Here is a 27,202-nt window from a genome sequence, read left to right as displayed (position 1 = left end):
GCAGTGCTGGCCCACGGGTGTGGGGGTGGGCCCATGGGTGGGGGGTGCATTGAGGGGCGGGCGGTGGGGGTGAGTGCTGGGCCCCTGGAGCAGTGCTGGCCCACGGGTGTGGGGGGTTAGTGGGGGGCGACACGTTTCCCCCCTCTGGCTCCTCAGCGTTGCTGGGGCCCCGCGGCCCGACCCATCGTTCCGCTCCAGAGTCAACGCTCAGAGGCGCCGCAGCCCCGGCGGGGCGGGGTCAGGGTGGGCGGAGTCCCAGGACCCGCCTTAAGCCCCGCCCCGGGACTCCTCACGTGATGCTCCTGAGCGTCACCGCGCCGCGTCCTAGCGCGACTGACAGGGGGCGGGGCCAGGTCGGACTGAGCGTTCGAACCAGCATGGAGGGGGCCGTGAGTGAGCGGGCGGGGTATCGGGGGGGCGGGAGGGGGTATCGGGGGGGGCGGGAGGGGGTATCGGGGCCGGGCGGGAGGGGTATCGGGGGGGCGGGAGGGGGGTATCGGGGCCGGCGGGAGGGGTATCGGGGGGGCGGGAGGGGGGTATCGGGGCCGGGCGGGAGGGGTATCGGGGGGGGGGAGGGGGGTATCGGGGCCGGCGGGAGGGGGGTATCGGGGGGGCGGGAGGGGGGTATCGGGGCCGGGCGGGGTATCGGGGGGGGCGGGAGGGGGGTATCGGGGCCGGGCGGGGTATCGGGGCCGGCGGGAGGGGGTATCGGGGGGGCGGGAGGGGGGTATCGGGGCCGGGCGGGGTATCGGGGCCGGGCGGGGTATCGGGGGGGCGGGAGGGGGTATCGAGGCCGGGCGGGGTATCGGGGGGGCGGGAGGGGGTATCGGGGCCGGGCGGGGTATCGGGGGGGCGGGAGGGGGGTATCGGGGGGGCGGGAGGGGGTATCGGGGCCGGGCGGGGTATCGGGGGGGTGGGAGGGGGTATCGGGGCCGGGCGGGGTATCGGGGGGGCGGGAGGGGGGTATCGGGGCCGGCGGGAGGGGGTATCGGGGGGGCGGGAGGGGGGTATCGGGGCCGGGCGGGGTATCGGGGCCGGGCGGGGTATCGGGGGGGTGGGAGGGGGTATCGAGGCCGGGCGGGGTATCGGGGCCGGCGGGAGGGGGGTATCGGGGCCGGGCGGGGTATCGGGGGGGCGGGAGGGGGGTATCGGGGGTGCTCCGCCCCGCTGACTGTCTCTTCCCCAGCGGGCGGCGGAGCAGCTGCGGCAGGAGGGGAACCGGCTCTTCCAGGCGGGCGACTACGGGGCGGCGCTGGCCGCCTACTCGCGGGCCCTGGAGCTGGGCGCCGAGCCCCCGCAGCGCGCCGTGCTGCACCGCAACCGGGCCGCCTGCCACCTCAAGCTGGTGAGCGGGGGGCGTCCCCCCCCCGTGCCGCCCGGCCTGCGAGGGGCGGGGCAGCCGCTTGGCCAGGCCCTTGGCGCCCGCACGTGGGTAGCGCGGCGATGGGGCCGGCTGGGAGCGGGACGGGGCCTTGCCCGGGCCTGCTCCCTGCTCAGCTCTCCGGGCGTTCGCCTGGCGCTGCCAGGGGAGCCGGGAGGCTGGGCTGTGCCGGCCAGACGCTCGCCCGGTGTCCCAGCCTTGCCCCCCACTGCCCCCCCAGCAGGCTGCCCTGACTCCCCGCTCGCCTGCTCCCCTCTAACAAGGTGTGTGCCCCCCGGAGCGCTGAGCTGCGAGGGGCAGGGGCTGCTGCAGGGCTTGTGGGGTGGGGGACCAAGGGGCAGGCGATCCCCCCATTGGGCAGCCAGCGGGGCCCCTGGTGCGGGGCTGAGCGGGGGCCTGGGGCAGGGTGGGCTGAGCAGCTGGGGATGTGTCGCCGTGGCAACGCCCCCAAATGTCAGCCCGGCGAGATCTGAAAAGCCGTCCCCCCCACGGGCCGGCCTGAGCCTGGAGGCGTCTCACCAGCTGCCTTCCCTGCAGGAGGACTATGCCCAGGCGGAAGCGGATGCGTCGAAAGGTAGGCGGCTGGGTGTGCGGGTGCCCGGGGGCAGGGGAGCTGGCCCCGGGCCCGGCTGATGCTCTGCTCTCTGCTCTCTGCTCAGCCATTGAAGCCGACGGGCAGGACGTGAAGGCGCTGTTCCGCCGCAGCCAGGCGCTGCAGCAGCTGGGCCGTCTGGACCAGGCCGTCTGCGACCTGCGCCGGTGTGTGAGCCTGGAGCCCAGGAACAAGGCCTTCCAGGAGGCGCTGCGGGACCTGGGCAGCAGCCTGCAGGAGAAGGTGAGCGCCAGCGGGCAGGGCCAAGGGTGGGAGCGCTGTGCGGCTCCCAGCCCGGCTCTGACCCAGCCCCTCTCTCAGCTGCAGCTCATGTCCTGCACAGACTCCAAAGTGGAGCAGATGTTTCAGATCTTGCTGGATCCCAAAGAGGCCGACGCAGACAGAAAGCAGAAGGTAGCAGGTCTCAGCAGCCGCCGGGCGGGAGCTGCAGCGGCTGGGTGGGTGTGGGCGAGGGGGGGAGGGAATGGGGGGCAGGCCCTGGCAGAGACGTGGGGCGCCTGTCCGCCGGCAGGTGCTGCTCGCTCGTAGGCCTGAGCTGTGGTGGGCACAGACTGTTGTGGCTCTGGGCATGGGCACTCGTGTGCCTGCCACAGGAGGATGTGGCTTGGCACGGCTGCCAGGCTGCGACCCCAGCCGGGGCCCTTAGAGTCCTGCCGCAGGCTCTGGCTGGCAGCCGGGCGGGGCGGGGGGCCGGGGCGGGGCTGACCAGCCTGCACGTCACCCCTGCCCGCAGGCCGCACAGAACCTCATTGTGCTGGCCCGGGAGGAGGCCGGGGCGGAGAAGATCCTGCAGAGCAACGGGGCACAGCTGCTGCTGCGCATGCTGGACTCGGGCGCGGAGGAGACCGTCCTGGCAGCCCTGCGCACCCTGGCTGGCCTGTGCGCCGGGCACCGCTCTCGGGTAGGTGTGGGCCGGGCCCGGTGGCTGGGGGGGAGCAGCGAGCTGCCTGCGTGGCTGGCGGCCGGTGAGAGGGCAGCTGGGCACTGACTCTCGGGGCGTCACCGCCAATCCCCCGCGGGCAGGGTCAGCTCTCCAAGCAGCTGCCCCCCCCGTTCCCTCCGCCAGGGGGCCAGCGCCGTGGGGGCGGGTCCCTCGGCCTGGCGGGCCCGGCTGGGGGTAGAAGCAGGGCTGGCGGCCTGGGGCGTCCCAGCAGTCCTCTAGCAGCTGCTCCCTGTGCGCAGACCGTGGCGGTGCTGGCGGAGCTGGGGGCGCGGCGCCTCTCAGCCGCCCTGGGAGCGCAGGCCGAGCGGGTGGCGCTGGCGGCCTGTAGCCTGCTGCAGGCGGTCTTGGAGGCGCTGAAGGAGGGGCTGCAGAGGGACTTGCGTGGCAAGGAGGAGCCCCTCGTGCCGGGTGAGAGACCCCGGGCTGTGAACCTCGCCCCACCACTCCCCCCGGCTGGAGCCCCGCCCCCCTTGCTGCGCTGCAGGGGCGCTGACGCTCGGGCGTGTCTCCGCCAGATCCCGCCAAGGAGCTGAAGCTGCTGCTCGGGCACCTCTTGGAGCTGCTGCCCCAAGAGGAGGCCTCGGGCCACGGGCGGGCCCACGCCCTCGACCTGCTGATCAGAGCGGTGCCGCGGAAATCACTGCGCCAGCCCGACAACAGCCTGACCCTCTGGGTCATCGACCAGGGTAGGAGCTGCCCCGCCCCAGCGTGTGCCACGCATGGCCCCGGCCCCCCCTCCTGCCCCGGCGTGTGCCGTGAGGCCCTGCCCCCGCCTCTTCTGGGGTCTGCCACGCCCCCCCAGGTTCCCGGCCCCGCTTGTACCACGCGCAGCCCTGCCTCCCTGCAGCCCTGCCCCGGCATCTGCCCCCCCCACAACCTCCTCCTCCCCCCCGCATGCCCCAGAGTCTGCCACGCCCTCCCCCCACAGCCCTGCTCTGCCTGTACCACGCGCGGCCCTGCCTCCCTGCGGCCCTGCCCCGGCATCTGCCCCCCCCCCCGCATGCCCCAGAGTCTGCCACGCCCTGCCCCCACCTCCTTGCAGCCCTACCTGGTGTCTGCCATGCCCTCCCCCCACAGCCCTGCTCTGCCTGTACCACGCGTGGCCCTGCTGAGGCAGTGTCTGAGCACCCAGCTCTTGCAGGCCTGCAGAAGATCCTGGAGGTGGGGGGCACGGTGTGCGAGGCCCCCGGCAGCCTGCCCGTGACCGAGAACAGCCGGATGAGCGCCGCCGTGCTGCTGAGCAAGCTCTACGCAGACCTGAAGTGCGACGCCGAGAGGGAGAACTTCCAGCGGCTGTGTGAAGACTACGTCAGGTGCGGCGCGAGGCCCTGCTCCCCGGGCTGCGTCTGGCTGTGCTGCCCTCTGCCTGTGGGGCTAGCCTCTCTTGCTGCTCTTCCCTGCAGGGGCTGGCTTGAGGGGCACGGCTTGGCCGGGAAGCTCCGTGCCATCCAGACGGCGTCGTGCCTGCTGCAGGGCCCCGTGGAGGCTGGCAACCGGGTGCTGGAGCTGGAGGGGGTGATGGAGGGCGTGCTGGCCCTGTGCGCCTCCGTGCGGGACGTGGACCAGCTGGTGGCAGTGGAGGCTCTGATCCACGCCGCCGCCACGGCCAAGCGGGCGACTTTCATCACGGCCAACGGGGCGGCCCTGCTCAAGAACATCTACAAGTGCAGCGCGAAGGACGGCATCCGCATCCGGGCCCTGGTGGTGAGGGGCGGGGCGGGCGCTCGGGGCGGCAGAGCTGGCAGGTTCCCCGGGGGCAGGGAGGGGCCTGACGGGCTGTTCTTTGCTGCAGGGGCTCTGCAAGCTGGGCTCGGCCGGAGGCACCGATTTCAGCATGAAGCAGTTTGCCGAGGGCTCCACCCTGAAGCTGGCCAAGCAGTGCCGCAGGTGAGGGCTGGGGCGGGGCCGTGGCCGGGCGTCCTGGCTGACCCCAGAGGCGGTCACGGGGGTGGGGCCGTGGCCGGGAGTCCTGGCTGACCCCAGAGGCGGTCACGGGGGTGGGGCCGTGGCCGGGCGTCCTGGCTGACCACAGAGGCGGTCACGGGGGTGGGGCCGTGGCCGGGAGTCCTGGCTGACCCCAGAGGCAGTCACGGGGGTGGGGCTGGGGCGGGGCCGTGGCCGGGCGTCCTGGCTGACCCCAGAGGCGGTCGCGGGGGTGGGGCGGGGGCGGGGCCGTGGCTGGGCGTCCTGGCTGACCCCAGAGGCGGTCTTGGGCGTGGGGCGGGGCCGTGGCCGGGCGTCCTGGCTGACCCCAGAGGCGGTCACGGGGGTGGGGCGGGGGCGGGGCCGTGGCCGGGCGTCCTGGCTGACCCCAGAGGCGGTCACGGGGGTGGGGCGGGGGCGGGGCTGTGGCCGGGCGTCCTGGCTGACCCCAGAGGCGGTCACGGGGGTGGGGCCGTGGCCAGGCGTCCTGGCTGACCCCAGAGGCGGTCTCGGGCGGGGGCGGGGCCGTGGCCGGGCGTCCTGGCTGACCCCAGAGGCGGTCATGGGGGTGGGGCGGGGGCGGGGCCGTGGCCGGGCGTCCTGGCTGACCCCAGAGGCGGTCTCGGACGTGGGGCGGGGGCGGGGCCGGGCGTCCTGGCTGACCCCAGAGGCAGTCACGGGGGTGGGGCCGGGGCGGGGCCGTGGCCGGGAGTCCTGGCTGACCCCAGAGGCGGTCACGGGGGTGGGGCCGTGGCCGGGAGTCCTGGCTGACCCCAGAGGCAGTCACGGGGGTGGGGCCGTGGCCGGGAGTCCTGGCTGACCCCAGAGGCAGTCACGGGGGTGGGGCCGGGGCGGGGCTGTGGCCGGGCGTCCTGGCTGACCCCAGAGGCGGTCGCGGGGGTGGGGCGGAGGCGGGGCCGTGGCCGGGCGTCCTGGCTGACCCCAGAGGTGGTCTCGGACGTGGGGCGGGGGCGGGGCCGTGGCCGGGCGTCCTGGCTGACCCCAGAGGCGGTCACGGGGGTGGGGCGGGGGCGGGGCTGTGGCCGGGCGTCCTGGCTGACCCCAGAGGCGGTCACGGGGGTGGGGCCGTGGCCAGGCGTCCTGGCTGACCCCAGAGGCGGTCTCGGGCGTGGGGCAGGGGTGGGGCCGTGGCCAGGCGTCCTGGCTGACCCCAGAGGCGGTCATGGGGGTGGGGCGGGGGCGGGGCCGTGGCCGGGTGTCCTGGCTGACCCCAGAGGCGGTCTCGGGCATGGGGCGGGGCCGTGGCCGGGCGTCCTGGCTGACCCCAGAGGCGGTCATGGGGGTGGGGCGGGGGCGGGGCCGTGGCCGGGCGTCCTGGCTGACCCCAGAGGCGGTCTCGGGCGTGGGGCGGGGGCGGGGCCGGGCGTCCTGGCTGACCCCAGAGGCAGTCACGGGGGTGGGGCCAGGGCGGGGCCGTGGCCGGGCGTCCTGGCTGACCCCAGAGGCGGTCATGGGGGTGGGGCGGGGGCGGGGCTGTGGCCGGGCGTCCTGGCTGACCCCAGAGGCGGTCTCGGACGTGGGGCGGGGGCGGGGCCGGGCGTCCTGGCTGACCCCAGAGGCGGTCTCGGGGGTGGGGCCGGGGCGGGGCCGTGGCCGGGCGTCCTGGCTGACCCCAGAGGCGGTCTCGGGCATGGGGCGGGGCCGTGGCCGGGCGTCCTGGCTGACCCCAGAGGCGGTCGCGGGGGTGGGGCGGGGCCGTGGCCGGGGGCAAGGCCCAGGCCAGCAGCGGGGCTGACGGTGTCCCCGGCAGGTGGCTGTGCACCGAGGCGCTGGACACGGGCACGCGGCGCTGGGCGGCAGAGGGCCTGGCCTACCTCACCTTCGACGCCGACGTCAAGGAGGAGTTTGTGGAGGACAAAGCGGCTTTGCAGGCCATGTTCCAGCTGGCCAAGGTGGGGCAGGGCAGGGCTGGGGGGCTGGGGGCCGGCAGCCCCGGGTGCTGAGTGCCCTGCTATCCCCCCAGGCAGAGGACAGGAGCGTGCTGTTCGCAGTGGCCTCTGCGCTGGTGAACTGCACCAACGGCTACGACCACGAGGAACCGGACCCCCAGCTGCTGGAGCTGGCCAGGTACGCCAAGCAGCACGTCCCGGAGCGGCACCCCAAGGTGAGCAGGGCAGCTGGGTCGTGGCGGGGATGGTGGGGACGATGGCGGCAGGGGTGGAGGTTCCTGGGAGTGGGGCGGGGCAGGCCGTGGGGCTCCTGGGAGTGGGGCGGGCCAGGCCGTGGGGCTCCTGGGAGTGGGGCAGGGTGGAGGTTCCTGGGAGCGGGGCGGGGCGGGGTGGAGGTTCCTGGGAGCGGGGCGGGCCAGGCCGTGGGGCTCCTGGGAGCGGGGCGGGCCAGGCCGTGGGGCTCCTGGGAGTGGGGCGGGGTGGAGGTTCCTGGGAGTGGGGGGGGGCGGGGTGGAGGTTCCTGGGAGTGGGGCGGGCCAGGCCGTGGGGCTCCTGGGAGTGGGGCAGGGTGGAGGTTCCTGGGAGCGGGGCGGGGCGGGGTGGAGGTTCCTGGGAGTGGGGCGGGCCAGGCCGTGGGGCTCCTGGGAGCGGGGCAGGCCAGGCCGTGGGGCGGGGTGGAGGTTCCTGGGAGTGGGGCGGGGCAGGGCATGGGGCTCCTGGGAGCGGGGTGGGGCAGGCTGTGGGGCTCCTGGGAGTGGGGCGGGGTGGAGGTTCCTGGGAGTGGGGGGGGGGGCAGGCCGTGGGGCTCCTGGGACCAGGGCGGGGCGGGCGAGTACCGTGTGCCTCTGGTTCCCGGCGCAGGACGAGCCGGGCTGCGTGAGGCGGCGGGTGCGCAAGCTGCTGGCTGCGGGCGTGGTGTCGGCGCTCACCGGCATGGTGAAGAGCGAGAGCCCGGCGCTGACCAACCCCTGCCGGGAGCTGATCTCCAGGTGAGCGGGGCGGGGCCGTGGGGAGCGGTGGGCGTGGGGCTCGGGCTCGTGCTGATGGGCCGCCCTCGCTCTGCCCGCAGGGTCTTCCTGGCCGTGGTGGAGGACGCGGCGGACCGAGGCGGCGTGGTGGCCCAGGGAGGGGGCAAGGTGAGCTGTGGGCCGGGGCACAGGCGGGGTGGGAGGTACCAGTGCAGCCGACTACCCGATTAGCGAAAGCTCGTAGGTCAGTGCTACAGACCCCTCCCCCGCCCGTCCACGTGTCAGCAGCTGCCCGCGCCGGGTCCGAGCCTGCCCCGCGCCCCTCTGCACCTCTAGTCTTGGGAGCCAGGCGGGCAGGGGGCCCGGCTCTGTTCCGGAGCTCGGCCCGCCCACCCCGGACGGGCTGGTGTTTAAACTGGCTCCCCTCGCGGACCAGCCTGCCTGGCGCCCGCTGCAGCTTCTGAGACGGAGACAGCGGCGCGGCGGCAGGGGCTGCTCGGGCACTGGCTGCCGGCCCCGCCCCCGGGCCCTAGACTAGTCGAGTAACCAATCAGAATTGATGAGGTTCAGTGAACTGATCCGGGCGTTCCCGCAGGTGCTCATCCCACTGGCGCTGGAGGGGACGGAGGCGGGGCAGCGCAAGGCGGCGCAGGCCCTGGCGAAGATCACCATCACCTCCAACCCTGAGATGGCCTTCCCTGGAGAGCGGGTCAGTGCGGCCCGAGTGCGTGGGGCCGGGGGAGCCCGCCCCTGGCAGAGCCTCCTCGTGCTGGGGCCTCTCGGCTGCGGCCCCTCACTGCTGCCTTGCGCCCTAGATCTATGAGGTGGTCCGGCCCCTGGTGCGCCTGCTGCACCTGCACTGCACGGGCCTGGAGAACTTCGAGGGGCTGATGGCGCTGACCAACCTGGCCGGCATCAGCGAGCGGCTGAGGTAGGCGGCACTGCCCCTGGGCTGCTCCCCTGACCCAGCCGGCCCGGCGGCAGTGCTCACTGGTCCCTTTGCAGGCAGAAGATCCTGGCGGAGAAGGCCCTGCCCATGATCGAGGGCTACATGTTTGAGGAGCACGAGCTGCTCCGCTTGGCTGCCACCGAGTGCATGTGCAACATGGCCATGAGCGCGGAGGTGAGCTGGCAGGCCCTGCGGGCTATGGGGGGGGTGAGAGGCCCTGCGGGCTATGGGGGGGGGGTGTGAAGCCCTGCGGGCTGAGGGGGGGGTGGGAGGCACTGCAGCTAAGGGGGGGAGGCACTGCAGGCTGAGGGGGGGGTGTGTGTGTGTGAGGCCCTGCGGGCTGAGGGGGGGGTGTGTGTGTGTGAGGCCCTGCGGGCTGAGGGGGGGGGGTGAGGCCCTGTGGCTAAGGGGGGAGGGGCACTGCAGGCTGGGGGGGGGGGGGTGAGGCCCTGCGGGCTGAGGGGGGGGGTGAGGCCCTGCGGCTGAGGGGGTGAGAGGCAGGCTGCCCTTGGGGAGCCACTACCCCCTGCCTCTGGCTTGCAGGTGCAGGAGCAGTTCCTGGCTGAGGGCTCGGACCGGCTGAAGCTGCTGGTTCTGTACAGCGGGGAGGAGGAGGAGAAGCTGCGGCGTGCGGCCTCCGGCACCCTGGCCATGCTGACCTCGCTGCAGCCCCAGATCTGCAGGAAGATCCCCCAAGTGGTGAGGGCCCCTCCCCCCCTCCTGGCGGCGTCTGCGCCTCACCCGCCGGCGGGGCGGAACGAGCTCTTCCCCTGTTCCCCAGGGAGCAGCTGTCCAGCGGCAGGTGGGGGGGCGGAGGGATAGCTCAGTTGTTTGAGTGTTGGCCTGCTAAGCCCAGGGTCGAGAGTTCAGTCCTTGAGGGGCCATTTAGGGATCTGGGGCAGATGTCAGGGATGGTACCTGGTCCTGCCCGGGGGGCAGGGGACCGGACTCGATGACCTGGCAAGGTCCCTTTGGTGCTTGGAGACGGTAGATCTCCATATGAGACTTGCAAGAGGGTGACCTGGCCCTGTGGGCTCCTGGCTGGCTGGGGGGAGCCTGTGCGCACGGGGCAGAGCGTCCCCATGGCAGCCGCCCCCTTGCTGTGGCCTTGGCGGGAGTGTAATGGGCCTGGCAGGAAGCAGCCCCCAGGCAGGGCTTGGCTGGCGCACTGTGCCCATGCGGGCTTGGGCCCTCTCTCCCCACAGACGGCTCACTGGCTGGAGATCCTGCAGGCCTTGCTGCTCAGCCCCAGCCCGGAGCTGCAGCACCGCGGGGCGGTGATCGTGCTGAACATGATGGCGGCGGAGCGGGAGCTCGCGGCCCAGCTGGTGGAGAGCGAGACGCTGGAGATCCTGTCTGTGCTGGCCAAGGAGAGCGACAAGCCCAGCGTGGCCCAGGCTGCCCAGGAGGGCCTGGCGCAGGCTGTGGCCTATGGGCTGATCAAAGCCACCGTGCCGGGAGAGTGACTAGGGAAAGCCAGGCTGGCTCCCACGGCATGGCCACCGGGCGCGTATGCAGGGCCTGGGCTCTGCCTGGCGCCCAGGTCCATTTCTTGAGGGAGCCCTAGAGGGGCCCTGGATCCTCCTTCCTCTGGGGCCTCCCAGCCCTGTGGGGGGCTGGCTGCTGGGTGGGGGGAGAGAAGCCAGGCTGGAGGGGCTGTGCTGGTGCCTTCTGGGCGTGCTGGTGCCTTCTGGCTGCACGGGCCAGGGGCCAGGGGTGGCTGTGAGGGGTGGCAGCAGCGGGAGCTGCCCTGGGGTTGGGGCTGGGGGGAGGGGAGGGGAGCCGGGCCTGCCCCCATCGCGCTGTACCGTGTCCTGCTCCCTGTATTCCCTCTGCTCCTGCAAACACGCCTGGACCCAGCTGCTGCGCCCTGGGCGTTCAGTTACCCGCCGGGGGGGGGACTCAAGGGGCGTTGGGGGCTGGGGGCAGGAGGCCCCAGTTGGCCTGGGGGGAGGGGCAGGGACGGGCCGTTCAGCCCAGGGGGGAGGAGTTTGCAGAAGGCTCAGCTGCCGAAGGGGCGGGGCCTGGGGGGGCGGGGCCCGAGACTGGGGGGGGGCGTTGCAGAAGGCTCAGCTGCCGAAGGGGCGGGGCCTACGAGCGCACGTCCCGTGACCGGAAGCGGGGCCGCGCTCTGATTGGCTGCGGGGCCGGATGGCGGAGCCGGGTCCCCGGCGCGGCTGGTTCGTCTTCGGCTTCGGGGGCGTCGCGGAGCCTCCGGGCGGCGGGATCCGGCGAGTGGGGCCGGGCGGGGTCCGCGTGGTGCGCCCGGCCTGGAGCTACACGGGGCTGGTGACGGGTGAGCCCGCGGGCCCCCCCCCCCCGGAACCGCCCCCCCGGAACCGCCCCTCGCCATCCACCGCCCCCCCCCCCCGGAACCGCCCCTCGCCACCCACCGGCCCCCCCCCCCCCCGGTACCGCCCCTCTCCGCTCGTTCCTTCCCCCCCCCCCCCCCCCCCGGGACCGGCTCCCCCCCACCCCAATACCGACCCCGGTACCGCCCCTCGCCATCCACCGTTGTCCCTGCCCCCCCCCCCCCCGTACCGGCCGCTGACCGCTGTCTCCGCAGGGCGCGGGCGCCTGGCGCTGCGGGGGCGGCCGGCGGAGGCGCTGCCCGGGCGCTGCCGGGACCTGCTCGCGTCCGAGAGCCACGTGCTGCTGCAGCGGGGGCCGGCGCTGGAGGCCTGGGCGCTGGGCGCGGGCCGCAGGCGGCGCGTCTGGCGGCGGCGGTTCCAGCCCGGGGAGGCGGCCGGGCCCCTGCCCCTGGCCCCCGGCGGCTACGTGGCCCCGGCGCCGCCCTTCCTGCGCCCGCTGCCGCCGGCGCTGCGAGCCCGCAAGCTGGTGCTGGGCCACGAGCACGCGGCGCTGCTGGGCTCCGGCGGGGCCGTCTACACCTGGGGCGCCGGCAGGTGGGTGCGGGCCTGAGCCGCTTGGGGGGGCTGGGGAGACCGGGGAAGGGCAGGGAGCCAGCGCAGCGACTGTGTCTGGTCCCATGTGTCCCCGCAGACACGGGCAGCTGGGCCACGGGGCGCTGGAGCCTGCGCCGGAGCCCCGGCTGGTGGAGGCCTTGCACGGGGTGCCCATGGGGGACGTGGCAGCTGGAGGCTGGCATTCCGCCAGTGTCAGCGGTAAGGCCCGAGCCCCGGGGGCGATGTCCTGGCTGAGCCAACGCACAGCCCCCGCCCCCACCCCTACGGGGGGCTTTGCTCCTGGGGCAGCAGCGGGGCTCCAGGGGCCATGGCGCTGGCTGGCTGCTCAGCCCTGGGTGCGGCTTGTGTCTTCCAGAGGCAGGTGACCTCTATGTGTGGGGCTGGAATGAATCGGGGCAGCTGGCTTTGCCATCCAAAGCCCTGGCAGAGATACTGGCACCAGCCGCAGCCTGGCAGCAGGAGGGGGCTGGCACAGGTGAGGCGCCCTTGTACTGCAGGCCCGCTGGGATGCACCCTCCCCTGCCCCCAAGGTGGCATCAGGCCCCAGTAGGGAGAAAAGGGGCTGGGGCCAGAGCTGCTACTGGCAGCCTGCTCCCTAAGGCTCAAGGGCTCGCTCCCGCCAGCCCTGTGCATGAATTCTGGCAACAGCCCATCCCGGGTGCATGCTGGACGGGGGTGGGGGAGGGCAGATCCACGCTGGAGGGGGCAGCCCTGGGCAGCTGAGCTGGGTGTTGACTGGTTCCCAGGAGAGGCAGAGCTCAGTGCCGCCGGAGAGGCACGCCAGGGCCCCGAAGCAGCCAACTTCATTTCCATCCAGGCCCTCCCCGCTTTGCTGGACCTACCAGCGGGGGCAGAGGTCAGCAAGGTGAGCTGCGGCTCCCGCCACACTGCTGCTGTGACCCGTAAGTGCCAGTCCAGGACTTGGGGGCTGGGCCAGGGAGGAGGGCAGGGGGCCCAGCTGGCCTGCGGGAGGCTGGCTAGTGCTCTGCCCAGGCTCATGGGGATGGGCAGCAGAGCCTGGCCCCCCCCAGTAATATTCCCTAGCTCGGCTCCACTGGAGGGGGGCTGGCTGCCAGGAGCTGGGCGCAGTGGGGAGGCGCTGGCCCCGGCCCTGCTGCACCTCTGCCCTTCACAGGGAGGAGGAGCCGCTCGGCTCTAGTGCAGTGGCTGGGACAGCTGAGTCCTTGTTCAGGTCCAGTCCCCCACATGGCCTCTGCTCCCCCCTTCCCTCCACCACGGCGATGGTACTGACAGGACCCAGTTTAAGCAGCCCCCCCCCCCCCCCAGGCAGCGTGCAAGGAGGGGGAGCGACTGGTGGACTAGCCAAGTGGCCAGTCACTTAACATCCCTCCTGTGAGCCTTGGCTTAACAAACCCATAACTGACGAGGCTGGAACATCCCTCTAGGCGCCTGGCCCGGCCCCATTCCGCCTTGGGCAGCGCGGGGCCCGCTAGCTCTTGGCCATTTCAGAGGAGCCTGGGCCAGAGGGAAGTCCTGCTGCCTCGGGGCTGCCCCTTTGAAAGGGCAGGGGGTGTTTCAAAGGGGCAGCCCCACACAGCTGAGCTGGGGACCAGCCGTGTGGCCTGGCTGCTTTGAACTCCCCCCTCGTTGCTGTTCTGCCTGCTGGGGGGCGGGGGAGGAGAGACTCCACTGGTCCACTAGTCCCTTACCAGCCCCAGTTTGAACTGGCCACTCCCGTGCCCGGCCCCCCAGGGGGATGTTGTACTGTGCACCCCATGCCTGTAGGCCTGGGCAGGGGGGGAGGTCAGGCCCTCACTCCTGGGGGCCCCAGCTGACAGCTGCTCTTTGTTTGCAGGGACAGGGGTGCTCTACACCTGGGGCTGGGGTAAGTGGGGGCACCGCTGGGCGGGGGGGGGAGCAGCCACCCAGAGCCTGCACTCAGCCCCCACTCTGGTCTGCAGGTAAATACGGCCAGCTCGGCCACGGGGACAGCGCCAGTTTGGACCGGCCCCAGCAGGTGGGCTACTTCCCTGCCCGTGGGCTCAGCGTGGAGGACGTGGTCTGCGGCCCCTGGAACACGTACGTCTGCGCTGCAGAGACAGGGGAGGCTGAGGCCAGAGGCACCGGGGATGACACTTGGGCACAGAGCTGAACTGACTGTGGTCCAGCCGACACCTGCCCTGGCTGCAGCTGCCCCCCCCCAGACATGAGGCAGAACACCAGGCCAGATGCTGCTCCATGTATTTTCTGCAGTGAACTGTACACTTAATTCCACACTGCCCCTCCCCTGCATCGCGCCTGCCAGGGAGGGCCTTAAAGGAAGCAGCTCTTGAAATGCTCCTGCAGCAGCCCAGCCCCCTGCAGTGCTAGCACAGCCACTGGGACCTAGGGAATTACCAGCAAGGCAGGCCAAGGAGCAGCTGAGGGGGGCTCTGGCTGCCCCACTTCTCCCTCCCAAGGGCCCACAGGCTGGTGCAGTAGTGTACGCAGAGCAAGGCGCAGTAGTGTACGAAGAGCAGGGCAGCCCTACTCTTGAAAATATTGCATCTAACAAAGCATGAAAGTCTCCGCAGTATAAACCATTAAAAACATCTCCCTCCCCCCCGCTGCTGGCTCCTGCCACAGTCCCTGCTGGCCACGCAGGAGCGCAGCAGCACCTGGAAGCCAGGGGAGGCGCTGGGCTGCAGGCAGGCTGCAGCGCATCCCGCGAGCCAGAGCCTGGGTGGCTGCCGTCACCTCAGCAGTGCAGGTTGGTGCTGGTCGAGTTGAGGATCCGGACGCTGCTGTCAGATCTGGAAGCCTTTGAAAGCTCGCGCTGCGGGAAGAGGAAACCGGGAATGAGGAGGCAGCAGGGCTGGGCCGGAAGGGCTCGCTGGACCATGCTGCCCACCTCCCCCGAGACTGGGCTGCTGGAGAAACACGGCACAAGTAGCCCCACGACCCACAGTTTTCAGACCGTTTTTCCTACCGTTACAACACGTGTTTGAACTTACTGGCAGCCAGGCGGGCGCTGGAGTTTTTGGGTGTAAAAAGCAGAAAAGCAAAGCGCTGTAAAAAGCAAAACGCTGTTTTCTCCACATCGTAGTTGTGCTGACGGACCCCTGGACTTTGAGTGCCCCAAGGAGGCGAGAGGCCCTGCGCTTGTGCACTGCCCCGCCGTGGGTAGCCACTGCCAGGGCCAGGCTGGGCTGCAGGACCGGCCCAGGGCGGAGAGCACGAGCACATGCACTGGCCCTGTCCTGCCACAGGGACCCTGCTTCCTTTTGGGCCAACCCTGAGCAGGGGGAGGAGGTAGAAGCCAGCAGGGGGGCAGAGCTCTGGGGAGACAGGCAGGGTGCCACCCTGGGCCAGGAGCAATGCCCCACAATGTTTCTCCATTTCTCAGTTGTGGGGGTGATGCCGGAGGCAGGCCGCCCATGGAGCCCTCGCCCTGGGAGGTGGCTGTGGAGGGCAGCGTGAGGGACCCTGCCTCCGCCTCGGCACAGGACAAACAGGGAGGCGGGGGCCTTGCTCAGGGCAGCCCCCTCACCCGCCAGCTGAACTGGCATGGAGCCAGGCTTGGGCCACAGGAACACGTATGGGGGCAGCAGCGCTATCGAGGGGCACCGTGGCCTGGACTGCGCAGGGAGCAGGGTTCCAGCTCCAGTACCAGGCTCACCCGGCTAGACGTGCCTCCTCCCGGGACACGCGAGCGGCGTGCAGCGCCTGTGGAGAGGCGCCTGCAATCCCGAGACCAGTGGGGGCGGCAGTGCTGCAGCTGGCAGGCTGAGGGGGCGAATGGAACCCACAGGCTGGGCCCAAGGCAGACTTACCCCAGACCTGCGGGTGGCACCGGCAGGGACAGGGAACCCCGCCCTGGGGGAGTGTTGCCTGCCCAGGTGGGGGTGTGAGCTCACCACCCCTGCTCCTTGCCTTGGCGGGCAGAGCAGCCTGTTGCTGGCTTCTTTCACTTGGCAGTGCCAGCTGAGCACCCCATGGGAGGCCACAGCACCGTGCCCAGAGCCTGAGCCCCTCCGGCTAAGGGGCCGCAGGGGACACAGCTCCACGCAGAGTCACTAGGCCCTAGCCCCGCCACGGGGCAGCGCTGGTGCACGGGCACTGGTGGCAAGGTGGGGGAGCGATGCTCCCTTTGGACCGTCCCGCACGCACACCCAGCGTGCAATGGCCGCGAGCAAGCCAGGGACACGGGGGCCCGCCACCCATGGCCAGGGGCTGGAGCACGGCCTGGCCTTTGGCAATGGGGGAAGGGAGGCTGCTGAGGCACTGCAAGGCCAGGCAGAGATGGGCCCAGCATGCACAGGCTCCCCCAGAGCCGAGCTGCGCTTCGCCGCCCCTTGCAGCTGCAGGGGCCGTGCCGGAGCCAGCGCTTTGCCAGCAGCTCCGTGGGCCGAGGGCTGGAGCCCTGTTCTCCCCTGGTGCAGCGGGAGGGACACCGAGCAGCCAGTGAGAACGGGCAGGAGGCCGCCGGACACCCCCATGCAGCCCAGGACCCCGTGGCTGGGGAGCACGTTGGCCGGAAAGGCCAGGTCCCACGGGCCCCCGGGTCGCGGAGCCAGGCGCTCCTGGGAGCACGTGCAGTGGCAGGATGGGGGCTCTGGGTGCGCCGGCCCCCTGCCCGCTGTGCTGCCCAGACTGGACGGGTTAGGAAGGTGAATTACCGCAAACTCAGAATAGGTGCTGGCAACAGAGTTAATGCTGCAGGTACGCTGGGCGGGGGCTGTGGGGGTGCACCCACCACTCAGGGCGGTTCCGTTCAGCTGGGACACGTTCTCCTTATTCCGCTCTGCGTGTGCTGAGAGCAGGGGCTTCCTGGCCACGCGGGCGGGGGTCCGAGCAGGCTGGCCGGGCTAGAGCAGGGGAAACACGGCTGGTTGGACACACGCAGAGCCCCGCTTCCCTGCACCCCCCCCAGGCCTTCTCCAGCTGCGGCTGAGCCCAGGTCCCCACGCAGCACGCCCCGAGCAGGACGCCACGCAGCACGCCCCGAGGGCTGCACCCCATTCTCTGCATCCACCGGCTCCCATGCTGCCCAGGGCAGGGCTTTACCCAGCGCCCTGGCAGCTGACCACGGATTTCCCTGGGGCCCAGGAGCTGGGGCTCCGCAAGGCAGGGACTGCAGCTTGGTATGTGCTGAGCCTCTGCCCCCAGCGCTGGAGGCGGGGCTTACCTTGCCTCCGGAGGGCGGTGGCCGGGCCACGGGGGAGTGGAAGAGCGCCCCCCCGAAGGCGGAGCGGCTCGAGCAGTTGGGAGTGGCGCTGGCCGTGGCATTGAGCTGCAGGGAAAGCAGAGATCAGCGAGGGAAGCCCCGGGGCCCACGTGGAGCCCGAGGCAGCAGTGGGGGAAGGGCGCTAAGAGACCAGTGCCCGAGGGGCCACTTGTGTCCTTAGCCCTGCGCGCCCCATGCGCCGGTGCGGGACGCTTGCCCCGGCAGTCCCTGGAGGGGCGCGCACACGGCACAGTATATCCAGCGCCCCCGCCCGGCACGGGGCAGGCCACTCCGCCTAGGTCGTACCCGGGCCCTGCTGGTCGCCACAGCACTACAGCCCCCTTTCCAGAGCTTAGGAGAGGGTGGGCCCGGCCCGGCAGGGAGAACAGAGGAGCAGCCCTGCCCAGGGCCCTTCGCACGGATGCGAGCCGCAGCCCGCCGGGCCCGATGCCCGCTGGAGCCCGTCTCCCCACCGCCCTGGCGATCAGCCGAGGGCTCCGGCTGCCGGCCGCAAGGTCCCGCTCCCCAGGAGCCCGGCAAGGCAGGACTCAGGGCCACGGCACCAGGCACCGTTTGACTCCCCTCCGCCGAAGACACCCGCTGGCCGGGCTGCTAGGAACACGGCGCTGGCAGCACAGCCCAGCCGCCTTGCCGGGCAGCGCGGCCCATTTACCTTCCTCACTTTGCCGGGGGTGTTGGCGCCGAGGCCGCGGCGCTTGCTGGGCGTTCTGGGGGCGCTGCCGTACAGCATCTCCTCCTCGATCTGGCGGCTCTTCTTCAGTTGCTGCACGAGACACACTTCTAGCCCCAGCGACCGGGCACCGCACCGTGCTGGCCCCAGTAACTCACCAGCCCGGGGGGTGGGGGGGACAGAGGGGCACGCCCTGGCTCAGCTGTGAATGAGCGCGGCCGGGGGCAGCGCAGGGCACGGGGCCGCACCTGCCACACACCACTGGGCCACTAGCTCTGGCCACGCGTGGAATCATGGCAAAGCTTCGCCCCCCGGAGTGGGGGTTACTGGGCTGCACCCACAGCCCGAGCCGGCTCACACAGGAGGAAAGGGCCTGTCCCGGGGGGTGCACGTGCACCTGGGACCCCTCCCATCAGCCCTGCACTCACCCGCTCCTGCTTCTCCCTCTCTTTCTCCAGCCGCTGCAGCTGCCACTGCTCGCTCACGTACGCCATGAACCGCTGCCCGTTCACCAAGAAGGCCGTCTCCTGCTCGTGCTCCCAGCCCTCAATGCGAACTCTCAGCTCCTCCTCCAGCTGGACGAGAGAGCCCGTGAGCTGCCGCGGGGGGCTGCGGGGCCGAGCTGGACAGACCCCGTGGCCTCGCAGCCTGCTTTCCCTGCCACGCCCCGCCTCCCACCCCAGCCCCTACCTTGGGGAGAGTCTTCTGCAGTTTGGCTCGCTGCTTCTCTTCCCTCAGGAGGTTGCCTCCTCGGTTAGCAAAGCGGCTCGGGTCCGTTGCTTTTCTCTGATGCACAGGCCAGAGGGGAGGAAGCCAAGCAGACAGGTCACTTGTGACACCCACCTCTGCCCCCACCCTGCTGGCAGTACCATGGTCTGTGTCAGCCAGGCCAGCCTCCCGCGCCCTCTCCACCTGCCCATCTCCCCAAACGCAGCCGGGGGCGCCCTGGCCTCCCTCGGCCCTGGCCCCGGCGCACTTGTGCAGCCACTCAGGAGAGCTTCTAGTGCCCCCAGCAGTGCTGGGTTTTATTGCTATGGTGGTGCACAGCCACACATGCTCCCGTGCACATAAAACATTTATTCCGCACACGGCTGGAAACCTGCTAGACCCAGTCTGGTCTGCTCCCTGCAGGGACAGTACCTCCAGCTCCAGGAACAGCCTCCAGTTTTCCTCCCACTTCTGAACAGCTTCGAAGAGCTCTTTGTGCATCTCGTAGTAACACTTCACTCGCCCCACCTCTGCCTCGTGGAGCTGCAGCAGGGCCTCCGTGCAGTCCTCTGCACAGGGACAGAGCAGTCACCAGGGAGCCCCGGCCAGGCCGCTGAGCAGTGCTCCTCTGGGGAGCACCCTGCATGGCCCCACCCAGGCCTCCTACGCACCCTCGTAGTACGGGGCAAAGGCGCGGCGCTGCTCTGGGCCGTAGAAGCACATGTCCCAGTAGGCGGCCAGCTCCGCGCGGATCGCTGCCATCACCCTCTTCATGTTCTGCAGCTTCAGCTCCTCCAGGCGCTCCACCTCCAGCTGCAGCTAGAGACCAGGAGAGAGCAGGCCAAGCGCTGGGTGCCAGGCAGCACCAGCCTGCAGCGGCTGGCATGAGCCCAGGCGCCCGCGGCCACCATTCAGCGCAGGCCTGGCACCCCCTCTCCCCCAAGGGCGCAGACGGGCGGGGTCTCCTTACAGCTTTCCTGGTGTGGGCTCTGGAGCCGGTCATGTACGGGGCAAAGGCGTCTCTCTCCTCCGCGGGCACCTGCAGCCTGGCCCACAGCGCCACCACTCTGACACGCAGCTCGCCGCAGGCAGCCTCGTTTACAGCTCTCCGGGCCTCCAGCTGGAGCAGGGGGAGCACAGGCTCAGCATCCGGGCAGCACACGCCTCCCCGCAAGCCCCTCGCCCCCAGGCCGGGACCCGTACCTGCTGCAGCAGCGCCCTGAGCGCGGCTATGTTCTCCAGCGACAGGCAGAAGGCGTCCTCGTCCTCACACACCACATCCCGCTCAAAGCTGGTGTCAGGCACATGCTCCAGCTCCTCCATGCAGAGGATAATCTGCCGCTTGATGCTGACGAACTCCTCCCTCCTGCGGCCCTGCAGGTGGAAAGCACGCAGCGCTAGAGGCCAGGGCGGCCATGTCGACAGACTGGCTGAGTGGAAAGGCCGTGCAATTCGCACCAACTACACGATCAGTCGACACAGCGCGGCCGCCTGCGAAGCGCACCAACCCAGGGCAGTGCCCCGCTGGCCCCGTGAGCCCGCGGCGTTTCAAAGCAGAAGCGCCAGGGGTAGCCCAGGGTCAGCAGAGTCCCCAGCTGGGACCAGTACTCCCAGCTCGCCCCGGCTGCACCCGCCTCCGCCCCTCGAAACGCCGTGAGGAGCCCGGACCAGTACTCCCAGCTCGCCCCGGCTGCACCCGCCACCGCCCCTCGAAACGCCGCGGGGAGCCCGAACCAGTACTGCCAGCTCGCCCCGGCTGCACCCGCCACCGCCCCTCGAAACGCCGCGGGGAGCCCGAACCAGTACTCCCAGCTCGCCCCGGCTGCACCCGCCACCGCCCCTCGAAACGCCGCCAGGAGCCCGGACCAGTACTGCCAGCTCGCCCCGGGCTGCACCCGCCACCGCCCCTCAAAACGCGGCGGGGAGCCCGGACCAGTACTCCCAGCTCGCCCCGGCTGCACCCGCCACCGCCCCTCGAAACGCCGCGGGGAGCCCGGACCAGTACTGCCAGCTCGCCCCGGCTGCACCCGCCACCGCCCCTCGAAACGCCGCGGGGAGCCCGGACCAGTACTGCCAGCTCGCCCCGGCTGCACCCGCCTCCGCCCCTCGAAACGCCGCGGGGAGCCCGGACCAGTACTGCCAGCTCGCCCCGGCTGCACCCGCCACCACCCCTCGAAACGCCGCCAGGAGCCCGGACCAGTACTGCCAGCTCGCCCCGGGCTGCACCCGCCACCGCCCCTCAAAACGCGGCGGGGAGCCCGGACCAGTACTCCCAGCTCGCCCCGGCTGCACCCGCCACCGCCCCTCGAAACGCCGCGGGGAGCCCGGACCAGTACTGCCAGCTCGCCCCGGCTGCACCCGCCACCGCCCCTCGAAACGCCACGGGGAGCCCGGACCAGTACTGCCAGCTCGCCCCGGGCTGCACCTGCCACCGCCCCTCGAAACGCCGCGAGGAGCCCGGACCACTACTCCCAGCTCGCCCCGGCTGCACCCGCCTCCGCCCCTCGAAACGCCGCGGGGAGCCCGAACCAGTACTCCCAGCTCGCGCCGGCTGCACCCGCCACCGCCCCTCGAAACGCCGCCAGGAGCCTGGACCAGTACTGCCAGCTCGCCCCGGCTGCACCCGCCACCGCCCCTCGAAACGCCGCCAGGAGCCTGGACCAGTACTGCCAGCTCGCCCCGGCTGCACCCGCCACCGCCCCTCGAAACGCCGCCAGGAGCCTGGACCAGTACTGCCAGCTCGCCCCGGCTGCACCCGCCTCCGCCCCTCGAAATGCCGCGGGGAGCCCGGACCAGTACTGCCAGCTCGCCCCGGCTGCACCCGCCTCCGCCCCTCGAAACGCCGCGGGGAGCCCGGACCAGTACTCCCAGCTCGCGCCAGCTGCACCCGCCACCGCCCCTCGAAACGCCGCGGGGAGCCCGGACCAGTACTCCCAGCTCGCGCCGGCTGCACCCGCCTCCGCCCCTCGAAACGCCGCGGGGAGCCCGGGCCAGTACTCCCAGCTCGCCCCGGCTGCACCCGCCTCCGCCCCTCGAAACGCCGCGGGGAGCCCGGACCAGTACTCCCAGCTCGCGCCGGCTGCACCCGCCACCGCCCCTCGAAACGCCGCGGGGAGCCCGGACCAGTACTGCCAGCTCGCCCCGGGCTGCACCCGCCTCCGCCCCTCGAAACGCCGCGGGGAGCCCGGACCAGTACTGCCAGCTCGCCCCGGCTGCACCTGCCACCGCCCCTCGAAACGCAGCAGGGAGCCTGGACCAGTACTGCCAGCTCGCCCCGGGCTGCACCCGCCTCCGCCCCTCGAAACGCGGTGGGGAGCCTGGACCAGTACTCCCAGCTCACCCCGGCTGCACCCGCCTCCGCCCCTCGAAACGCCGCGGGGAGCCCAGACCAGTACTGCCAGCTCACCCCGGCTGCACCCGCCTCCACCCCTCGAAACGCCGCGGGGAGCCCGGACCAGTACTGCCAGCTCGCCCCGGCTGCACCCGCCACCGCCCCTCGAAACGCCGCGGGGAGCCCGGACCAGTACTCCCAGCTTGCCCCGGGCTGCACCCGCCTCCACCCCTCGAAACGCCGCGGGGAGCCCGGACCAGTACTCCCAGCTCGCCCCGGCTGCACCCGCCTCCGCCCCTCGAAACGCCGCGGGGAGCCCGGACCAGTACTGCCAGCTCACCCTGGCCTCACATGGCGTTTCAAAGGGGCAGTGCCGCAGGGAATTGCTGCCTTGAAACACCCCCTCTCCTCCCCCCTTGCTTTTTTCCGATAGAGGCGGCGGGTGGGGGGGACGGCTAGTCCCTCAGCTCCCTGCCCGCCCCACAGAGCTCTGCCCGCTCACGCGCCCAGCCAGCCCCAGACCTTCTCAGCAGCCAGTGCGGCCAGGTGGCGCCGGAAGCGGTCGAGCTCCTCCAGGCTGGGCACAGAGCTGCTGTCGATGCTGTAGGGGCTCGCGCAGAGCAGCTCGCACAAGTCCTGCTCTCGCTCTTGCAACGTCTTCAGCTCCTGCTTCCTCTCTCTCTTCTGCTTCAGCAGAACCTCCAGGCGGGTGCGCAAGTCCTTCTCCAGCTGCAGGATGGTGCTGTCCTCCTCCTGAGAGCGGGACCTGTCAGCCCAGCTCCCCACGCCAGCGCCACCCCTGGGCCATGGTCAAGAGCCCCCCGGCTCCGCTCGGAGCCTGCAGCCCCCCCGCCCCTTCCCCCTGCTTCGCACGCCCGCCCCCACGCCCCGCATGCGCATGCTTCATGCCCGCCCCCCACTCACATGCCGCCCCTCCCCCCACATGCCCACACGTCCCCCACAACCCGCATGCACACGCTTCACACACCTGCCCACCCCACTCTGCCCTCCCGTCGCCCCGCATGCACACGCTTCACATGCCCGCCTCCCCACTCACGCTCCCCCTGCCCCTTTGCACACGCTTCACGCAGCTGCCACTCCCACGCCACCCCTCCCACGCACACGCTCCCCCACTCCTCCCCCGCATGCACACGCTTCGCACGCACGCCCCCCCACTCACTTTCCCCACCCCTCCCCCCACACATGCTCCCTCACACTCTGCCCCCCCTCCCACACTGGCTGCACATTTGTGGCAGTCCAGGGCTGAGCTCCCCCCAGCTCGCTGACGAGCTTTCAGGGGACAGACCTGGGGACACAGCTTGCCAGCAAGTGGGGGCCCTGTGCACAGCCCCGGGCTGGACAGACAGCAGGGAATCCCAGGGACAGGCCCTGCAGCCCACCTCAAAGGGGTCCAGCTGGAGCTCCTTGCAGAGCGTGTCCAGCTCCTTGCGACACAGGGCAATGCTTTTCAGCAGACGCTCCTTCAGGCTCTCCTCCTCCGCAACCATCATGTCCAGCAGCCCCTGCAGCAAGCGACAGTGTGTGGGCAGGGAGGAGCAGCGGGGGATGCGTAGGAGAGCCCACTTTGCAGCTCCGGCCTCCCGCCAGCCTCCCTGCCTCCCGCACCGACCTTGGCCCTTCCCCACTCTTGGCTGTCCACCATCCTTGCCATAGGTGCCAGGGGACACCAGAGAAACCGGCACATCTCTGGAGGCCCTGGGACCCAGAGCAAGAGAAGTTGGCCGAGCTGGCAACTTGTCACCCAAAAAGAATTGGCACTGGCACCCAAAGTGGGCCCTTCCCAGGGGGTGTAGCTGCCATCGGTGTAAATTAAGCTGTCACGGGATAAGAGGGAAGGTCCTTCCATGGACTGAGAACTGGTTAAAGGACAGGAGACAAAGGGTAGCAATAAATGCTACATTTTCAGACTGGAGAGGGTCAGTCCTGGGACCAGTCCTATTCATAAATGATCTATAAGGGTGAGCAGGGAGGTGGCAAAGTGTGCAGACGATACTAAACTGCTCATGGTAGTCAAGACCAAAGCAGACTGAAGAAGTTCAAAAACAGCTCACCAAACTGAGTGACTGGGCAACAAAATGGCAAATGAAATGTAATGTGGATAAGTGTAAAGTAATGCACATTGGAAAAAATAACCCCAGCTAGATGTACAGTATCATGGGGGCTAATTTGGCTACAACTAATAAGAAAGAGATCTTGGATTTATCATGGGCAGCTCTCTGAAAACATCCACGCAGTGTGCAGCGGCAGCCAAAAGAGCCAATAGAATATTAGGAATTATTAAAAAAGGGGTAGAAAATAAGACCCAGACTATCTTACTGCCTTGTATAAAACTATGGGACGCCCACATCTTGAATACTGGGTACAGATGTGGTCTCCTCACCTCAAAAAAGACATTTTGGCATTTTAAAAGGTTCAGAAAAAAGCAACTAAAATGATGAGGGGTTTGGAACGGGTCCCACATGCACTGGCCACTGCAGACTGGACCCGTGGGCTGACCCAAAGTGCCGTTCTGATGTTGTCACCCCCTTCCCCGCCAGCCCCTCCCTGCCAAGGCAGAACAGCTGCTCCCCTGGTGCGTTGGTGCGCACGGCGGGTCTGTTGGTCCCTTCCCGCGTCTCTGGCAGAGCAAAGGGTGCTCGAGGGAAGAGCACTCACCTTGATGTGCTTCTTCACCACTTCTGTGCGCTGCAGCCGCTGCTCCTCCGGGATCCCAATCTCCTCCCAGATGTCCCGAAGGTGGCCCAGCGCTTTGTTCAGACATGCCACCGACTCTGCAGCCAGCACCTCGCTGAGGAAGGAGGGAGACTGGTAGCACATGCCTGGCCAATGGCTTCACTGAGACCAGCTCGCTCTTGCAGGAGATTTGGAGGGGGAGGGGGGGAGACACACTTCTCTGGGCTGGCTGTAAGGATCGCTGCTCTCTGGCTGACAGGCCCACCCAAAGAACTGGGTCCAGACTGTGAGGAAGCAGAAGGACCAAGCACTTCCTGTCTCCCTTCTGGCCAAGGGCATTGCCACAGCCTGCAGGACCCAGCCCATCCAGGACCCCTCGTGCCAGACACACACATGCCCAAGAGGAAGATGCTGTTGTGCCATGCACATGGAACACTCCCCCAGTGGTCAGTGCCAACCACAAGGAAGCGCAGGGCTGGAAGTGAACTGGCCGAGCACTCGACATTCAAGTGGGTTTAAATGCCAAACCAGCACTACCCTCTTCTGCAGAAGCAGAACCACCCCCTAGCAGTGGTAGGCTTACTCCGGGGTTTAAGCCCTCGGGACCGAGGCATGCCCCAGGACTGGGGGCAGGACATGGGGTTGGATCCCATAACCTAACTACTGCCCCCTGCAGAATTACCAGCAAGCATAGGACAAGCTGCTATGGAAGTGATCGCCGGGGCCTAGGCATGCATTAGTGCACATGTGCAAACGGCTAACTCCCACGCCCCAAGCAAGGCTCCCCCACCCTCCCGTGCTGCTGCCTCCTCTGTATCAGAGGCAGCGGAGAAGGGGAGAACAGGCCGGGCGCTCCTTGGTAGAGGTGCTCCAGCAGCAGGGTGGGGGAAGGGTTGCTGCAGACTGCCTGCCCGTTTAATCGGTCGACCTGTTAAACGTAACATTTAACTGGCCAATTGAAGAGGGTTCGACATGCCAAGTGGAACCCCACTGGAAACATTTCCATCCAGCAAGGACTCCCTGTCGATCACTGGGGACCTGTCAGCCGCCAGTCTGAAGCCATGTAACACGTGTTCCTAGACATTGCGTAGGGCGCGTTGTGCAAATCAGCACGGAGTGCGGTACTAACTGAGCGCCTTCCGCAGCCTAGATCGCTAAGTAACGTCTCAACCACCGTTGTAACCTGACGGAATGAAACCAAGGGCGCTTGGCAAGGCCTGCTTTTCGGAATGCCACCCTTTCATTCCTTACAAAGGTGTAGATTCCAAGGCCGGACAGGGTTGTGAGCATCTAGTCAGACTCTTGCATCACAGCCAGAGATCCACCTCACCCCAAGTCCTGGAGCAGAGCGGTTAGGAAACCATTCAGTCTGGATTAGAAAATTGCCTGGGTGGAGAACCCGCCGCAACCCTGGGGAAATTGTTCCAGTGTTCAGCGGCCTCCCTGTTAGACGTCACACCTTGTCTCCAGGCTGACTGTCTAGCTCCCGCTTCCAGCCATTGGACATAGTCATGCCTGTGAGACTGCGCTATTGCATGGCACAGACTAACTAGAGCCCCTTCGCAGCCTGTGTTAAGATAAACAGAGCGAGCTCCTGGAGCTCACCACCCACATACTTCTACTCGCTAATCATTCGCGTGGCTCTTCTCCCAATGCCTGCAATTAACCTCCGCCGTGGGACAGAACTGGATGCAACATCTCAGCACGTTTCACTAGTGACAATTACGGAGGTCAAATCCGCGTAGGCCGGGGGCGGCCATGTGTCGCTGCTGTTCAGCAACGTGGGCCCAACTCCACCGATGTTTGGGCTTGTTTCCAAAGCTCCCCCAGTCATATGACAGATGCGGGTCTTGTGTGGTCTGGAGAATTAGGGGGAGGCCTGGAGCTGGCAGCAGTAGCAACCTGGCTGGCTCTGCCCCCTTGCTCGTCTCCATTCCATCCCTGCCTTTTCAGCTTCCGCCCCCTCGAGGGACAGTGGGAGCTCGGGGGGGGGGGGGCAGATCAGAGCAGGACAGGCTAGCATGGAGCGGGGGCGGGGCTGCCCTGGTCTGCCATAGGGATGGGAGCGCTGTGCTGGGACCTACCGACACGCATACGAACCTGCCCCCCAGGGGACCACTTCGCTATGCTACTGCCGCAGGCCGGGGCCAGGCCAAGTGGGAGTCAGGCTGGGCCACTGGCTGGCAGGAGCAAGGCCTGCGGGAAGCGGGGCTCAGGCTCTTTGCGCCTCCCTGCTGGAGCCGGATCCGACCCGCGCCCGCCAGCCCGCAAAGGGTTTTGCCCAGGCTGATGGCGGCGCAGCCGGCCCGGGAGCGCTCGCCCCACACGGCGGAGTCTGCCTTGAACCGCCTCTGCGCGGGGGAGGGCCGTCAGCACCCCGGGCCCCCCCGGCCAGGCTCCCCCCCGCCCCCGGCCAGCCTCCACCCCCCCCAGCCAGGCTCCCCCCCCGCCCCGCCTCTCCCCCCCCCCCCAGGCCCAGGCCCCAGCCTCTGCCCCCCCCCCCAGGCCCAGGCTAGCCTCCGCCCCCCCCCCGGCCTCTGCCCCCCCCCAGGCCCAGGGCTCCCCCCCACCAGCCTCCGCTCCCCCCCCGCCCCAGGCCAGCCTCTGCCCCCCCGGCCCCCACCAGGCCCCCCCCCTCCCCCGCCCCCCCTCACCTCTTCCTCATGGCGCCGCTCCGCGCTCCGCGGCCGCCGATTCAAACTGCCCGCCCTGGCCGGCCCATTGGCCGCCCTACGTCACGGCAAGCCCCGCCTACAACCGGCGCTGGGGCCGCGCCCACCGCCCCGCCAACCAATAGCGAGCGAGCCCCCGGAGGCCTCGGGCCAATGACGAGGCAGTGCAGTGAGCGGGGCGAGGCGCGCCGGGATCACGTGGCCAAGCAGCCCAGCCCCCGCCCCCGCGACAGAACCGCTGCCACGCAACCGGCCCCGCCCCCCTCCGACTTCTCCCCCCCCCCCCCCCGGTGCCAGCGCTACGCCCCTCCCGTGGGCATGCGCC

The 27,202-nt window shown here is 70.1% G+C and overlaps 3 protein-coding genes across 9 annotated transcripts; 2 read left to right on the top strand and 1 right to left on the bottom strand.

The window, feature by feature from the left end:
- Positions 1-254: 254 nt before the first annotated feature.
- Positions 255-10,381, top strand: UNC45A (unc-45 myosin chaperone A). The gene is made up of 20 exons (XM_089782111.1): positions 255-389; positions 1,187-1,345; positions 1,919-1,955; positions 2,041-2,216; positions 2,295-2,387; positions 2,728-2,895; positions 3,177-3,345; positions 3,453-3,623; positions 4,079-4,250; positions 4,341-4,641; positions 4,730-4,824; positions 6,632-6,773; positions 6,845-6,985; positions 7,632-7,759; positions 7,840-7,906; positions 8,334-8,447; positions 8,554-8,669; positions 8,744-8,861; positions 9,231-9,386; positions 9,893-10,381. The coding sequence occupies exons 1-20, from the start codon at positions 297-299 to the stop codon at positions 10,151-10,153; spliced, it is 2,877 nt and encodes a 958-aa protein (XP_089638237.1). The 5' UTR covers positions 255-296; the 3' UTR covers positions 10,154-10,381.
- A 326-nt stretch (positions 10,382-10,707) lies between these two features.
- Positions 10,708-14,180, top strand: RCCD1 (RCC1 domain containing 1). Of its 6 annotated transcripts, none has more exons than XM_089782116.1 (7): positions 10,708-10,983; positions 11,254-11,593; positions 11,691-11,812; positions 11,970-12,089; positions 12,361-12,516; positions 13,431-13,460; positions 13,537-14,180. In XM_089782116.1, exons 1-7 carry the CDS (start codon positions 10,839-10,841, stop codon positions 13,725-13,727), a joined length of 1,104 nt encoding a protein of 367 aa, XP_089638242.1. In that variant the 5' UTR covers positions 10,708-10,838; the 3' UTR covers positions 13,728-14,180. The 6 variants fall into 6 exon arrangements, with proteins under 6 accessions (XP_089638242.1, XP_089638247.1, XP_089638244.1 ...); XM_089782121.1 differs by having other exon boundaries at positions 12,432-12,516; positions 13,537-13,677; XM_089782118.1 differs by lacking the exon at positions 11,970-12,089.
- Positions 13,800-27,056, bottom strand: PRC1 (protein regulator of cytokinesis 1). 2 transcript variants are annotated; one of them, XM_075918037.2, is made up of 14 exons: positions 26,860-27,056; positions 24,188-24,320; positions 22,912-23,034; positions 22,034-22,264; positions 19,384-19,554; positions 19,151-19,300; positions 18,852-18,999; positions 18,613-18,749; positions 18,163-18,258; positions 17,901-18,047; positions 17,455-17,565; positions 16,743-16,847; positions 16,234-16,422; positions 13,800-14,390 (listed from the first exon to the last, which is right to left on the bottom strand). In XM_075918037.2, exons 1-14 carry the CDS (start codon positions 26,868-26,870, stop codon positions 14,313-14,315), a joined length of 1,830 nt encoding a protein of 609 aa, XP_075774152.2. In that variant the 5' UTR covers positions 26,871-27,056; the 3' UTR covers positions 13,800-14,312. The 2 variants fall into 2 exon arrangements, with proteins under 2 accessions (XP_075774152.2, XP_075774153.2); XM_075918038.2 differs by having other exon boundaries at positions 16,311-16,422; positions 26,860-27,052.
- Between the last annotated feature and the right edge of the window lie 146 nt (positions 27,057-27,202).

The sequence above is a fragment of the Pelodiscus sinensis genome, chromosome 14 (assembly GCF_052426305.1).
Source record: "Pelodiscus sinensis isolate ZL-2025 chromosome 14, ASM5242630v1, whole genome shotgun sequence".
NCBI classification, from domain to species: domain Eukaryota; kingdom Metazoa; phylum Chordata; order Testudines; family Trionychidae; genus Pelodiscus; species Pelodiscus sinensis.
Note: the sequence above shows the minus strand (reverse complement) of the source record. Positions and strands in the feature narration are given on the sequence as shown.